Source organism: Phyllopteryx taeniolatus, chromosome 9 (genome assembly GCF_024500385.1).
Source record: "Phyllopteryx taeniolatus isolate TA_2022b chromosome 9, UOR_Ptae_1.2, whole genome shotgun sequence".
NCBI classification, from domain to species: Eukaryota; Metazoa; Chordata; class Actinopteri; order Syngnathiformes; family Syngnathidae; genus Phyllopteryx; species Phyllopteryx taeniolatus.
The window spans coordinates 18,834,109-18,847,747 of NC_084510.1; the positions used below are offsets into that span (position 1 = coordinate 18,834,109).

General features: G+C 41.1%; 2 protein-coding genes across 3 annotated transcripts; both read left to right on the top strand.

The window, feature by feature from the left end:
* The first annotated feature begins 666 nt into the window (after nucleotides 1–666).
* parp3 (poly (ADP-ribose) polymerase family, member 3) lies at nucleotides 667–7,713 on the top strand. 2 transcript variants are annotated; one of them, XM_061784904.1, is made up of 10 exons: nucleotides 667–850; nucleotides 1,142–1,334; nucleotides 1,414–1,539; nucleotides 3,913–4,083; nucleotides 4,226–4,364; nucleotides 4,746–4,990; nucleotides 5,081–5,320; nucleotides 5,390–5,567; nucleotides 5,655–5,798; nucleotides 6,405–7,713. In XM_061784904.1, the coding sequence occupies exons 1-10, from the start codon at nucleotides 786–788 to the stop codon at nucleotides 6,572–6,574; spliced, it is 1,671 nt and encodes a 556-aa protein (XP_061640888.1). In that variant the 5' UTR covers nucleotides 667–785; the 3' UTR covers nucleotides 6,575–7,713. The 2 variants fall into 2 exon arrangements, with proteins under 2 accessions (XP_061640888.1, XP_061640889.1); XM_061784905.1 differs by lacking the exon at nucleotides 667–850 and having other exon boundaries at nucleotides 948–1,334.
* Nucleotides 7,714–7,856: 143 nt separating this feature from the next.
* gpr61l (G protein-coupled receptor 61-like) lies at nucleotides 7,857–11,648 on the top strand. Its single transcript, XM_061784906.1, has 2 exons — nucleotides 7,857–8,349; nucleotides 9,679–11,648. The coding sequence occupies exon 2, from the start codon at nucleotides 9,734–9,736 to the stop codon at nucleotides 11,024–11,026; it is 1,293 nt and encodes a 430-aa protein (XP_061640890.1). The 5' UTR covers nucleotides 7,857–8,349; nucleotides 9,679–9,733; the 3' UTR covers nucleotides 11,027–11,648.
* Nucleotides 11,649–13,639: the final 1,991 nt, after the last annotated feature.

A 13,639-nucleotide genomic window follows, 5' to 3' on the forward strand; every position in this document is an offset into this window, starting at 1 on the left:
CTGTGCTTTCTGATGCAATATGCACCAAATCAGCATCTGGACACTAGTATCATTTTGGTGACATGAGTTTGCTTTATGACGTATGGAAGTGTTTCCCAACCTTTCTTGAGCCAAAGCACATATTTTACATTCGAAAAAATCTCATGACACAACGCCAAACAAAAATGTCACCACAGTACTCCACACGCATTGTCTCAATTCACTCACAAATGTATTTGCTCAGTGTGAAATCTGGGCCTGATTAGTTGAATACAAAGATAATTTTAGGAGCCGAGGTCTATGTTATCCTTCTTTGTGACATGAACTGTCCCATTCCGATGTGTGATGTGTAAACGACCACTTTTTTAATAATCGATCAATTGTTTAGAGCCATTGTTTAACTTAAAACAGTCCAAATCCTCTGATTCCAGCCGCTCAACAGTAAATATTCGCTGATTTCTGTAGTCCTTTATGAGGGGCAAACTGATTATCTTTCGTGTTTAATCAAAGCAAGCCATTTGCAAACACCTGCTTTTACTTTGAAAAACAACGCATTTTTCACTTTCCGAGATTCCCGCTAGGTGGCGGTGTAGCCCAAGATTTGAGCGAATAGCTGTGTTGTGTTGGACCGCGGTGGCTGGCTGCAAGGTTGACAGTCTAGCTCCGCCTCTTCCTGCTACTGTAAACACTCGGAAAACTTCCCGAATTCCCGGAGTCAGACTTTCGTGACGGTGCAGACCTCCAACTGTGAGGTGTTTTAAGAAAAAAAATAAAAAATATATATATATATATATATATATATATGTATGTGTGTGTCTCCTTGTCTAACAACCCGCCTTCATTCCCGTCAGAGCCCATTCGAAGTTAAAAGGTGAGTTCGGGACGTCTTTATGGCGACGCAGATTCGTTCTTAAGACACTGTAATTATACATCTTTCACATGTATACATTACGGGGGGGGGGGGCGGGATGGAGACCCGTATTACTAGCTGCTCGTCACACAGATTTTAATAATGTGGTGATGGCTGTATTAGCAGGGCATGTCTGAACATGTCCCGACATCGCGGCCACTTGAGCAACATGGCAGCTGTGTGTGTGTGTGTGTGTGTGTGTGTGTGTGCGCGTGCGCGTGCGTGCGTGTGCACATACCGCCCTTGAAACAGAATAATCATGGCACCAAAGAGACGCTCTGTTGCTGCAGCCAAGGCGCGCGGCAAGAAGGCGAAGACGGAGCCCGAGTTACCGAAGACTAAGGATGCCTTTACCTCCACGAATGAGGCCCTCCTGGCTGCAGGGCCACAAGTCAAAGGCACGAAGAAGGTGGACGAGCATTGCTTCCTGTCAAACGGCGGAAAGGTGACCACTCACGGCAAGGCACAGCCATTTGTTGTATTTTGTACAGACTCAACCAAAATTCTGTATTGTTTTCCTGCAGGTGCACGGCGACTATGACTGCATGCTCAATCAGACAAACATTGGGCATAACAATAATAAGTTTTATGTAATTCAAGTCATTAAAAAAGCCAATGAGTACTATTCATGGAACAGATGGGGAAGGGTGGTAAGTTTGTCTTTGGAAATCTTCAACATTCTCCTCTTAAGTTGTGTGAACATAGACTCACTGATCATAAGATAGATAGTGTACCTTATTCATCCCGTGAGCGAAATGTTCACAGCTATGATATTCACACGTATACTTTAATTTAGAAAAAAAATAATAATAATAAAAAATACAAAGAGCAGCATTGAAGCATTGAGCAGATATAAAAGAAATGTATTTCCAATCTAAATAAATAAAAAAGTTGCATGTTGGTATATGATAAGTAATGATGGTGCTACAGTAATATTTGTATAAAAAAAATGCAAAGTACAGGGTGATTGAAAAGTAACTCCCTATTTTTAAGTACTTGTAATTTATTTCTGAACTATAATTCTTACAAGAAATGAACATGAGAAGAAAGTGGATTGCATGGAGTTTTATTTACAATTCGATATGGGCGACAGCATTAGCCACGAGTTTCTCAAGCTGCATGGGAACCGCATTAACTGATTTCACAAGGAACTCTTGTGGGATGGAAGATATAACTTCTCGTATTCGCCCTTCAAGTTCTTTCAAAGTCGTTGGTTTGGTAGAATAGACTTGCTCCTTTAATCATGGAACATGCACAAAAGAATAAAAAAAAAATATTACAACATATGAATAAATTATAAGTATGTTACTTTTCAATCTTCCTGTATATTTAGTGATATATAATGAGGCGGCACAGTAGAGACTGGTTAGCACTTCGTCCTCACAGTTCTGATGACCGGGGTTCAAATCCCGGCCCTGCCTGTGTGGAGTTTGCGTGTTCTCCCCGTGCCTGGGTGGGTTTTCTCCGGGCCCTCCGATTTCTTCCCACATCCCAAAAACATGCGTGGTAGGTTGATTTAAGACTCTAAATTGCCCATAGGTGTGAATGTAAGTGTAAATGATTGCGCCCTGTGATTGGCTGGCGACCAGTTCAGGGTGTACACCGCCTCTCGCCCGAAGATAGCTGGGTTAGGCTCCAGCAGGCCCGCGGCCCGAGTGAGAATAAGTGGTACAGAAAATGGATGGATGATGTAATGATGAATTATAATACACTCAATATGGACAGTGTGTGAAACCGTTCATATGCACATATTGATATGTATGCATAATAGTTGTATTGCACATTAAAACTACAAATGGTAGACATGAAAAAATAATGAAATGAAAAGTAATGCGTTATCGATAAATATACAAAGTGCAAACTACTAATATCTAATACAACCTGTGTTGACAGTGGGAAAGAAGGTAAATAAATGTTTTGCACCATCATTGTTTGAAGGATCCAAACTCAATGAAATAACATCATTTACATATCGGCTTTAACGCCTAGCAGTTCCAGACAGTTGAGTTTTCCTGCAAGAAAATCAAAGGCAATGTCATGGACACTAAAGCTATGATTTGGCAAAGATGAAAGGAGATTGACATAGAGTCACACCAACAAAACAGATGTCATGCGGTAGTCGCACGCCGTCCAACTGGAGATAAAACATTTTATTTCAACAATGTGCATATTAACTGTGATGTTCCATACAGTGTTGTAACTTGTGCTGCATTATACAGAGATGCGGTTGTATTTTGTCATGTGAAATGGCAGGAAGTTACATAAAACCCGCAGTATGATACGGTGCAATTCTACACTGTAAACTAAAACCACAATAACAAACATTGTTGAATTTATACCACTGTGACTGTCAATCAAAACTGATACAGTTCATGTATCAGATCTCATTGGGCTTTACATGTTCATAATGTGGTCATGTATATAGTTTACATGTTTCAAAAGTCTTGCATTAGAGTGAAATAAGGGACTCTACACGGCTTAAAAAAACCAAATGATGCTTATGATGAAAAAGAGAGATTGGATCTCCTCTCTGCTCTAGATTAAGGCATCAGAAATCTCCTGGACAGGATGTGTTGGGATACAAAAATACTTCTTGTTAAAACTGGAAGTCCGTGGTATAAACCCTGTAGCATCGGTACGTTCATACAGGAACTGCTGACATGCTCCAGCCACGTAAAGTCGGAATTGCAATGCGTCAAGAATCCCGCGTCTAGGGCACCAGTATATGGTCTGACAAATAATCTGAGGATCTCATTGTACGTATTTAGCAACTAGGGTGCTCCCGGCTTGCCAGATATAATCCTAAAAGAACGGCGAGGAAATGGTCTGGGGCCACGACCTGCTCACTGTCAATATGGGCTGCCTTGTTCATTTTTGCTTCCTAACTAGACAGGTTGATATCCTGGAAGTCCTAATTGCCTGAGAAAGTTATACTGTGATTATTATGTGTTCCATTTTCATTTTTAACTGTGTTTTATTGGATATTTTAACTGATAACCGATTCCCCTTTCATTCAAATTAAGGGTGAGGTAGGACAATCCAAACTGAATACTTTTTCGGACGTTGACAGTGCTGTGAAGGACTTTGAAAAAAAGTTTAAGGACAAGACAAAGAACAACTGGAGTGATCGCGTGAATTTTGTGTCTCACTCTGGGAAGTACACCTTGATCGAGGTGGATGGGGAAGAGGTCAAGGTAAATGTTATTTTATCGATGATCATGCAAGGTTGGTTGAATATGAGGGAAACTTGATGTCACAGAGCCATTAGCAACACTGAAACATTTTTAAACCATATTGTTAACCTTTGCAAAAACTTTGTGTTGTCATATTTGTTAGGTGGACATTGTTGATGGAACGGCTGTCGAGGTCACTAAAAACGTCCTACCTTGCAGCCTTGATGCACCTACACAGGCGCTCATCAAGCTCGTTTTCAGCAATGACATGTTTAAGGAGGCCATGGAATGTATGAACTTAGGTGGGTGTGACTCAGTACATGGACCGGTTCAGGCACCATAATAATTTCGCAAAGTAGATAGATGACTGAGACATTGAATGGAATGTCTGTATGACTGACTATTATTACAAAAGTTAGTCTGACTTTACCTCCCACCTATCTTTCGTTCTTCGTCAGCCTGTCACGGCTTTCAGAAGTCTGTTACTACAACAAGGGTTAGGGAAATTTGCACAGGTAGAAAGTATAAGAAAGCATCTGAAAACAAATAGAACATTTGCAATTGAACAGAAACTATGAATGTTTAAATTACCTGCATTGTAAATTTTTTCAAACCGGGCTACGTAATCTCAATGTAGCAAACTTAAAATCTCAAGCGTGCACTTTGTTTGTGTCTTGATACAGATGTCAAGAAGATGCCTTTGGGTAAGCTCAGTAAGTGTCAGATCGCAAAGGGCTTCGAGGTGTTGGGCCACCTCGAAGAAGCTTTGAGTCGCAAGAGCGAAGAAGCGTTGAGTGGCAAGAGCGAGTCACGTCTCGAAGAACTTTCCTCCAAGTTCTTTACAACAATCCCCCATAACTTTGGTCGCAACAGACCACCAATTATTGACAACGATGAAATATTGAAAAAGAAGAAAGAGATGCTGATTGTAAAATGTTTTTTAAATTATCATTATTTACAATGTCCATTGGCTGTTCTTCAAATGATTCCCCTCCCAAATTGTTGAATGCACTTGTAGGTGCTTGCTGACATTGAGCTCGTCCAGACCCTGAAATCAGAGACAGAGAAGGCACAGGAAGAGATGATCGCGACTGTTCCTCACCCTCTTGACCAGGACTACAATTCTCTTAAGTGCAAGCTCTCTCTGATGCGCAAAGGCACAAAAGCATTCAAGATAATAGAAACGTACCTACAGCAAACAAAGGGACATTGTCAAACAAAAATTGTCAATGTATGGGAAGTCGACAGACAGAATGAGGTAGGATCTTGGCTGTATTTTGGTCTTTATCCTAAAATGAAGATCAAATTTAATCATTGCACATTGCAGGGGGACCGATTTCAAGAGAATGACGCACTGGAGAACCGTCGTCTGCTGTGGCATGGCACAGACATAGCAGTAGTGGCCGCTATACTTAAGAGCGGCCTAAGGGTAATGCCCCATTCAAGGGGTCGCGTTGGTCAGGGTATCTATTTTGCATCTGAAAACTTCAAGTCAGGATGTTATGGTAAGGCTGAATAAATGCTGACTTATCACAATCACATCTGGAAATCACGGTAATGGTGACAAAAATGGTTTTCATTCTCATTTTTAGTGCGCACGTCTAAAGATACTGGTGTGATGTTTTTGAGTGAAGTGGCCCTTGGGAAAGAATATACCATCACCGAAGACGACTCTTCCTTGAAAATGCCTCCACTTGGATATGATTCTGTAGTTGCACGAGGTCACGTGGAACCAGGTACTTTAGAAACATCACAAGTTTTATCACTTAAGCGTGGCGGCAGGTAGGGGTTGAACGACTTTAAATATTTTCTAGTCGACGACAAGGTGATGAATGCGTGTTGACATCGGTTAGTCGATGATGTCATTGATATTTTTTTCCATTTTAATCCCGCTTTGGGCACTTTCAACATATGGTCGCGCACTCACTTTCCCCTCCTTCCTCGGTTTCACTGGCCCCATCCGCCCCATTTCGGTCATCCAATGATATTTAGATACTTGCTCCAATTCAGGTAACACAACTGAATTGTTGTCACTACTCGCTACAGTATATAATAGTCGTACAGTATAGAATTATCATTAAGAATTAACAGCAGTTGGAAAACTGCAGATTGTTGACATTAAAACTTGACATTAAAACTTAAGATGCTGCAGCCAACACAAGTGATGCCATTTATGGACACTGTGATCAAGAGATTGCAATTCAGCATCCCAGCGCCCTCATACAACCCCAATTCCAATGAAGTTGGGACGTTGTGTTAAACATAAATAAAAACAATACAAATCTGGGGGGGGCGGCGGGAAATGCACATTATACACGAGAAATGACTGTGTGTGTTTTCAGATCCCTCTAAAGACATCTTCATCACCCTTGAGGGCAAGAAGGTGGCTGTCCCGCAGGGTAAGCCTATATATCAATCTCAGTACTCGGGGAGCAACTTCAGCAGCAGTGAGTATCTCATCTACAAAGAGAGTCAGTGTCGCCTGCGCTACCTGCTTGAGTTGAATATGTAACCCAGGTAAAGGCATTTCCTTAAAAAGAGAAGGCATGACTACTTATAGTTCTGGCTTTGCTTATTTGTCTATCTGTATTCATCCAGTTGTTTTACAGATACTGAGTTTGAAAGATTATTCACTTTAGTTTGTATGCAGACATTTGCTTAATTGATGCATCCTTTGATTGGCTAAAACTATCAATATTAACTGTACCTTGGCTTGGATCACAGTAAATGAATCGCGCAGGTGTACTTAATGTTATGACAGGTAACTGTAAATAATCTTGATAGATGCCTTACATAATCTTTTGATGTCTGCTTATGCTTTTAATGCTTCACTTGATGGGCATTCTGGTTGTGAAGCCTATTCTGAGTCCTCTCGAAAAACTCTTTAAAATGATCTAAAGTCTATAAATTGGAGCAGAATTATGTTATTATTGTTCTATAATTATATAATTAAAATGTGTCTATATTTTAAGCTGCTAAGAAATTGCCCAGGAAGTGCAAAGCAATATGTATGTCTATTGTAAATAAGAAATATTTGGGGTATATTCCTTGCCTTGATTGTCTCTTGAAATTTTACAAATACAGTGGAACCTACATAGTCAAACGCCTCAAAAGTGGTACAATTTGGAGTTCAAACTGAATTTTCTGGAACGTTTAGTACGAGATGAGCAATGCAATTAGTTTAATTTAATTTGCAAATGCAAAATCATTTGACCAAACAGATGCTAACGTAAATAGCATGTAGTTGGAAGTATATTGAGGTGCAAGAAAATGACCTACAAAAAGCTTGCCAACATTTTTACTGCCCATTACACTTCATTATGTGTTGTCAGGTGTTTGACTTTACAGTGGTTCACGACTTTTCCTTCTACTTGTATGACCGTGAAGAATGTTACAATGCTAATTGAAGCATTTTATTGTAAAGTTGTTGTTTTATGTTGGCCACAGTTCGAGCCTTGAAGTAATGAATTCACTTTATATATTTTCAAATGGGAAACATTGTTGGTTTTGACACTGGTTTTGTCAACCAGTGTCACAGAACGGATTGTCTTTGACTTTGGAGCTTCCTGTAGCACCATGCGGTGTTAGTAGAATGACCAACATGCTGTGATTTGCACTATATGACAACAAATAAATATGTCCCTCTAACTACTTGTTGTGTTTAGTTTGTATTTTTAATCTCATTACTATAAACTCCTGGATATTAAATACACTCGATAATTATACATGGAAATTTCCACGTTTCCTTTCAAAACTAATATTAAAGTTATGCTTACTGTAGCCAATTTAGATAAACGTTTCAAATGCTGGTAATGCCTTAATTTGGTGGGAAGTAGGACCCAGGGAAGACTGGACTTGACTGGGGACAGTGGAGTGTATGTCACTCACTTTGAGAGAAGTGGGGGGGAAAACAGGACACACACAATACAATGTGTGACAGTCCGTGCCATACACAGCACGAGTCCTGAATGGCAGCCCTACTGTAGCAGGGCAGAAAAGAGGGACGAAGCATCTGAAATCAGAATGGAGTCAGAGATCAACTGCTGCTTAACTGGAAATATCTGGACCTCATGAGGCTGTCATCAACCTGTTGTATTGGGTCAAACATCTGCAAGAGCATGGATCTTCACCTAGGATGCTGAGCAATTGACTTTACACAAAGAGGGATTTACCCCAAGAGCTTGATTGTCCGACTTAATTATGTGGAATTTCTAGACGCAACAACTCCCAATTCTGATTACGCTGTCTGATTTGACCTGAGCTGTAAGAGCACACAGAAGATCATGGGTGGGTATTTTTGATAACTTAACTACAGTATATGCAGTACATTTCATGATCTATCCTTATAAAACCAAGATGACTGAATTCAGATGCCTAGAAAGCTGTGTAATAATCAAAACATTGTTTATTATAATGTCACAAGCACTCGGGACAGAATGGAACAAAGCATAATAGTTTATTTGTTCCAATATATCCATTTATGTTTAGAAGCGGTTGCCTTACCAGCCTGAAATTAAAGACCCTGCAAATTCATAGATTTCTTCCTAAATACTGTAAATTATACTGTACGTTTGAAGGTAATTGTTGAAAATGCGGAAAGACTATACATAATACTAATAATATTGGATTAATAATAATGACAAATAAGTCTGTTTATTGATGACCCAGCTTTAAGTAGCAAAGCCACAGACTGAGAAATGAGGTTGCTTCTCGTGGTTGGTAAGTGTCGTCTGGGTCCGAATTTGATTCAGATCCTGGTGGCTCAACGTACAGATGTGTAGACACAAGAAATTTACTAGATGAAGTTAGCATCCAGGCCACTGTGACCAAGTGGAAGACCAACATATCCAGCAGGTAGAGCTCTGGTGGTGAAAAAAACTTGCTTCTGTGGCAGTTGGTACCCATTTGGTAACATGCATTACTGCCACCTGCAGGACTGGAGTAGAAGGGTCTTGTTTGGCACACCATGATTTCATCAAATGCTTCAGGCCTGATTCAAGGATTTTTCGAATCTGAAAAGATATTTTATCTGCTGCAGACCCCACACACAAAGATTTAAATTTTTTTTGGTTGTATTGTGTGTGTTGTGCTCTGATAATCTCAACACACAAAGATTCTATTCCGCTGATGATCAACAAACTTAAATGGCTGATTTTTTTTTTTTCTGGGGTCTGTCACAGATTTAAAAAAATAAATACATTTGATTTTAAACAAAATCCTTGTGTGTACCAGGTGTAAGGTCCCTTCTATTTTTCTTCCTAAAGGACCTTGTAAGTCATTCATAGTATCGTGGCAAACACGGTTAACTTTTGGGCTACAGGGTTAGGGTTAGTGACTGTAGGAGAGTGTTTGAATGGTCTTTTGCTATGTGTATGATTGACTGGGGACCAAATCCACGGTGCAGTCTGCCTTGTACCTCAATAAGCAGGTTACGGCTTCCTTTGGCGCTGAAAACGATTAGCGATAGAAAATGGATGGATCTCTTAGAACTCCTTAGCGCCTCTGTGACAGAGTCTTGGAAAAAAATACTAGACCACACTTATTCCTTCAGTTTGTTGTTCTAGCCAATGACGTTTGCTGATTGTACGATTAACTGTCTCTGTCTCTTGATCTCAGGACATCCAGCCATAAAGACATCTCCGATACAAACCGATCCAGTTATGCAAGAATAATGGCCGTGAAGTTTGATCCCATGGTTTCCTCTCTCTCAAATCAGCCAGAGCCAAATCTTACAACTGTCCCATGGGAGCAACATCCAACAGTTCCTTCCGACGTGGGTGTGGTCACAAGCTCCCAGTCGCAGCTCAAAGACCTTTTTGGCTTGTTTTGCATGGTGACGCTGAACCTAATTGCTTTGTTGGGCAACATCGGAGTGATGGTGGCCATTGCTCGCGCTCCGCACCTGAAAAGGTTTGCTTTCGTATGCCACCTTTGCGCTGTGGACCTGCTATGCGCCATTCTCCTCATGCCCCTGGGGATCATATCTAGCTCGCCCTTTTTCGGCACCGTCGTGTTCACTGTTCTGGAGTGTCAGGTTTACCTCTTCCTCAATGTATTTCTCATCTGTTTATCCATTCTTACTATCACGGCCATCAGCGTGGAGCGCTACTTCTACATTGTCCACCCAATGCGTTACGAAGTCAAGATGACCATCAATTTAGCTATCGGTGTCATGCTCCTTATCTGGCTCAAGTCAGTTCTCTTGGCTTTGTTCACTCTGTTTGGATGGCCGGCATATGGAAACCAAAGCTCAATTGCTGCAGCCCACTGCTCTCTCCATGCAAGCCACAGCCGCCTTAGGGGAGTATTTGCAGTGCTCTACAGTGTTCTCTGTTTCCTGCTTCCTTCAGTGATTATCTTTGCCGTTTACTGCGCCGTGTACAAGGTCGCTCGTTCGGCTGCCTTGCAACAAGTGCCGACTGTCTCAACGTGGGCCAATGAAAACCCGGATAAGAATCGGTCTGACTCTATCAGCAGCCAGACCACCATGATCAACACCAACCGTTCTCTGGCCCAGAGACTTTCACCAAAGAGGGCGTTCAGCGGGGGCAAGGCAGCCCTCACCTTGGTATTCATTGTGGGTCAGTTCTTGATTTGCTGGCTGCCCTACTTCATCTTCCACCTGCAAATGTCTCTGACTGGCTCCATGCACAGCCCGGGAGACTTAGAAGAGGCCGTCAACTGGCTCGCTTTCTCCTCATTCGCAGTGAACCCGTTTTTCTATGGTTTGCTGAACAGGCAGATCAGAGAAGAGCTGGTCAAGTTTCGCCGCTGCTGCCTGACCCAGCCTGTGGATTTAGGTGTTTCCAGCCACGAGGGCTCCCTGCAAGAGAACTTCCTCCAATTCATCCAGAGAACCAGCAGCACAGCAGAAACCCGCTCCAGCAGTGTCAACACCAGTCCCAAAAACACTATGGACCACGGGGTTAAGATCCCTGGGCAAATACCAGAAGTTCACAATTAGGTCTAATGTTTTGATGTTACATTTTTCTATACTTAATTAGCCTTTTGTTATTTAATTGCAGTACTACATCCTGGGCGGTCTTTCACTTTTTGGCATGGGTGCTTTGGCTATACCATAAACTATTTCATGGTTGTGGTAAACTTTATTTTTTAAATTTAAATAATGGTGGGGCATCTACCATTCATGCCACTTTTCCACTGTACAGTACCGACTCGCCTCTGCTCTTCCTTGCTCACCACACTGCCCCACACAGCAAATAAAGGACAGCGAAAGATGCCATGAACACAAACTTGTATTACTCCCAAAAACATTTATACACATTTCCACCCAAATGCCATCTGCTGGATGTGGTGCGGCACTGCAAAATGTTCGTGCAAATGTGTATCTCATGTAGTTTTCAAAAGTGCAACTATTGTGATGTGACGCAAGAATTGACAGTAATGTACTCGATGGAAAATAAGCTGCTTTAAAGTGCACTTTTTTTCCCCATGTCCGTACCATTGAAGAGTTACCGATTGAGCTTTGTAAAGTACTGGCTGTTAATGTTGCCTGGTAATGGTGCGACTTGAAAAGCAGTAGCATAGCACAACTCCCACATATCAATAAATGATCCCATCAGCCATCACGCAGCACAAACACAGCGGGTTCCGGAGAGTGAGGAGCTCTCATGAATCTGAGAGCCAATACCGCCGGGTTCCTGTGTGCAACAGATATGCTGATAGACGCTGAATGTCATCTACCTCGGTCGTCATGGCAATTGAGTGAGCCAGTGGCTCACATAGCAACAAGGATCTTTGGGTTGGATGTATGCCTTACATATCCTGGTTGAAGTCTACTTATTGTGGGTGTGCATGCATGACTGGATGCAGCCTCTATGCTCGGATAGTCTCATCAACGTGTGAAAATGGGCTAAGGGTAGTCAAGAAAGAATCAGGTTTGCTATATAATAGTAACATGTACAATGAGGCAGTGACGGTGAATATATAATGGAAATCACTACAGGACATTGATAAAGCTCTTAGAGTCCCAACAAAGTGCTATTTTATGGCCGTCACTGTTTGTATTAGCCTTTCATAAAAGGAAGACACTGTGGTCACAGCCATGTCAAACAAATGATTCTCACTAACCAACATTTACACGTCTTTTATGTAATATTGGCTTTTTCACATTTACATTAGTTTCCTGTCTTGATTAGCTTTTGTTGCATTAGGGAATATGACAGAATACACATGGAGAACCACAACATATTAAGATGTTCTTTTTTCCCATTTGTGTTGTTATTTATTTGATTTGAACCCCCAATCAGCATACTACTACTACTACTACAAACTCCGGACCCTAGCCATAACTCAGTTTTTTTTTTTTAAGAAAACAACAACTTCCTCCTTGGTGTTCGCCCATGAACCCCATTCTTCTTTAATGTTTTACATATGGTAGATTTGTTAAAGGAGATATAGGCATGTGTCACCCATTTCTGTAAGTCTTAAGTTGACGCTGTAGCATTCCTCTTTTTTTAAATTGTTTTTTTTTTTAACCTCTGCGTATTCTGTGCTGTCCGCTTGCAGTTATTTTTACAGGACGTCCACTCCTTGGAAGAGAAGCAACAGTGGTGAACTTTCTCCATTTATAGACAATTTGTCTAACCATGGATTGATGAAACAAAAAGACTTTTAGAGACTTTTCCAGCTTTATACAAGTCAATAATTCTTAATTGTAAGTCTTGTGAAAGCTCCTTTGAGCGAGGCATGGTACACAACAGGCAATGATTCTTGATAGGAGATAATTCTAACCTGCTGTTTTGTAGTTGCCAGAGCAGCTTTAAGTCACACCTCCAATATTGTCTCATTGATTGGACTACAGATTGGCTCAGATGGGCTCACACCTGACACCGATTAGCTCTTGGAGACTCTGTAGCCAAGAGGTTCAACGTACTTTGACCTACCTATCCTGTGAATGAATGTTATTTCTATTGCTATTTGAAAGGAAAATGCTATTCATCCAATTCAGCCAGTCTATGCATTTGTTACAGCTACTGCACACTGCTGACCCCAGGTGGACTAAATTATGCATGGTTGCGCTATCGCTATTTAATTCTAATACTGTAAGTGATTCATAATTTATATGGAACAGGGTTTAACTGTAAAGAAAATGAGTATAAATATGCGCGCCTCATTCTCCTCAAAGTGTTGTGTTTAGGGTGATTTCCCAAGTGTGTCTCTGTCTGACTTTGTGCGGTTGTAAAATGAATACCTTTCTGCCAGTGTCAATCAAAACTGAGCCTTATTATCTTTATCAAGTCAATTTTCATACAGCTCTTGTGCTGGATTTCATCGGATTGTGCATGTATTGCAAAAAAGATGCATTTCAAAGGATAAGAAAATGATTACAGAGTACATATGAGTAGCCACACAGTCCTCCATGATTGTTTACTCCCCTACATCAAGGAGGAGGATCATTAACATGCACTGTTTGGGAAAATATACTGATTATTGTCATCAAACAAACATCCAGCCATCCATTTTCTACAATATAGCTACTGATTATCATTTGTAAGAGCCTATCCCAGCCCACTTCATGAGAAAGCTGAACTCGACTGAGAGCCAATCAATCCCA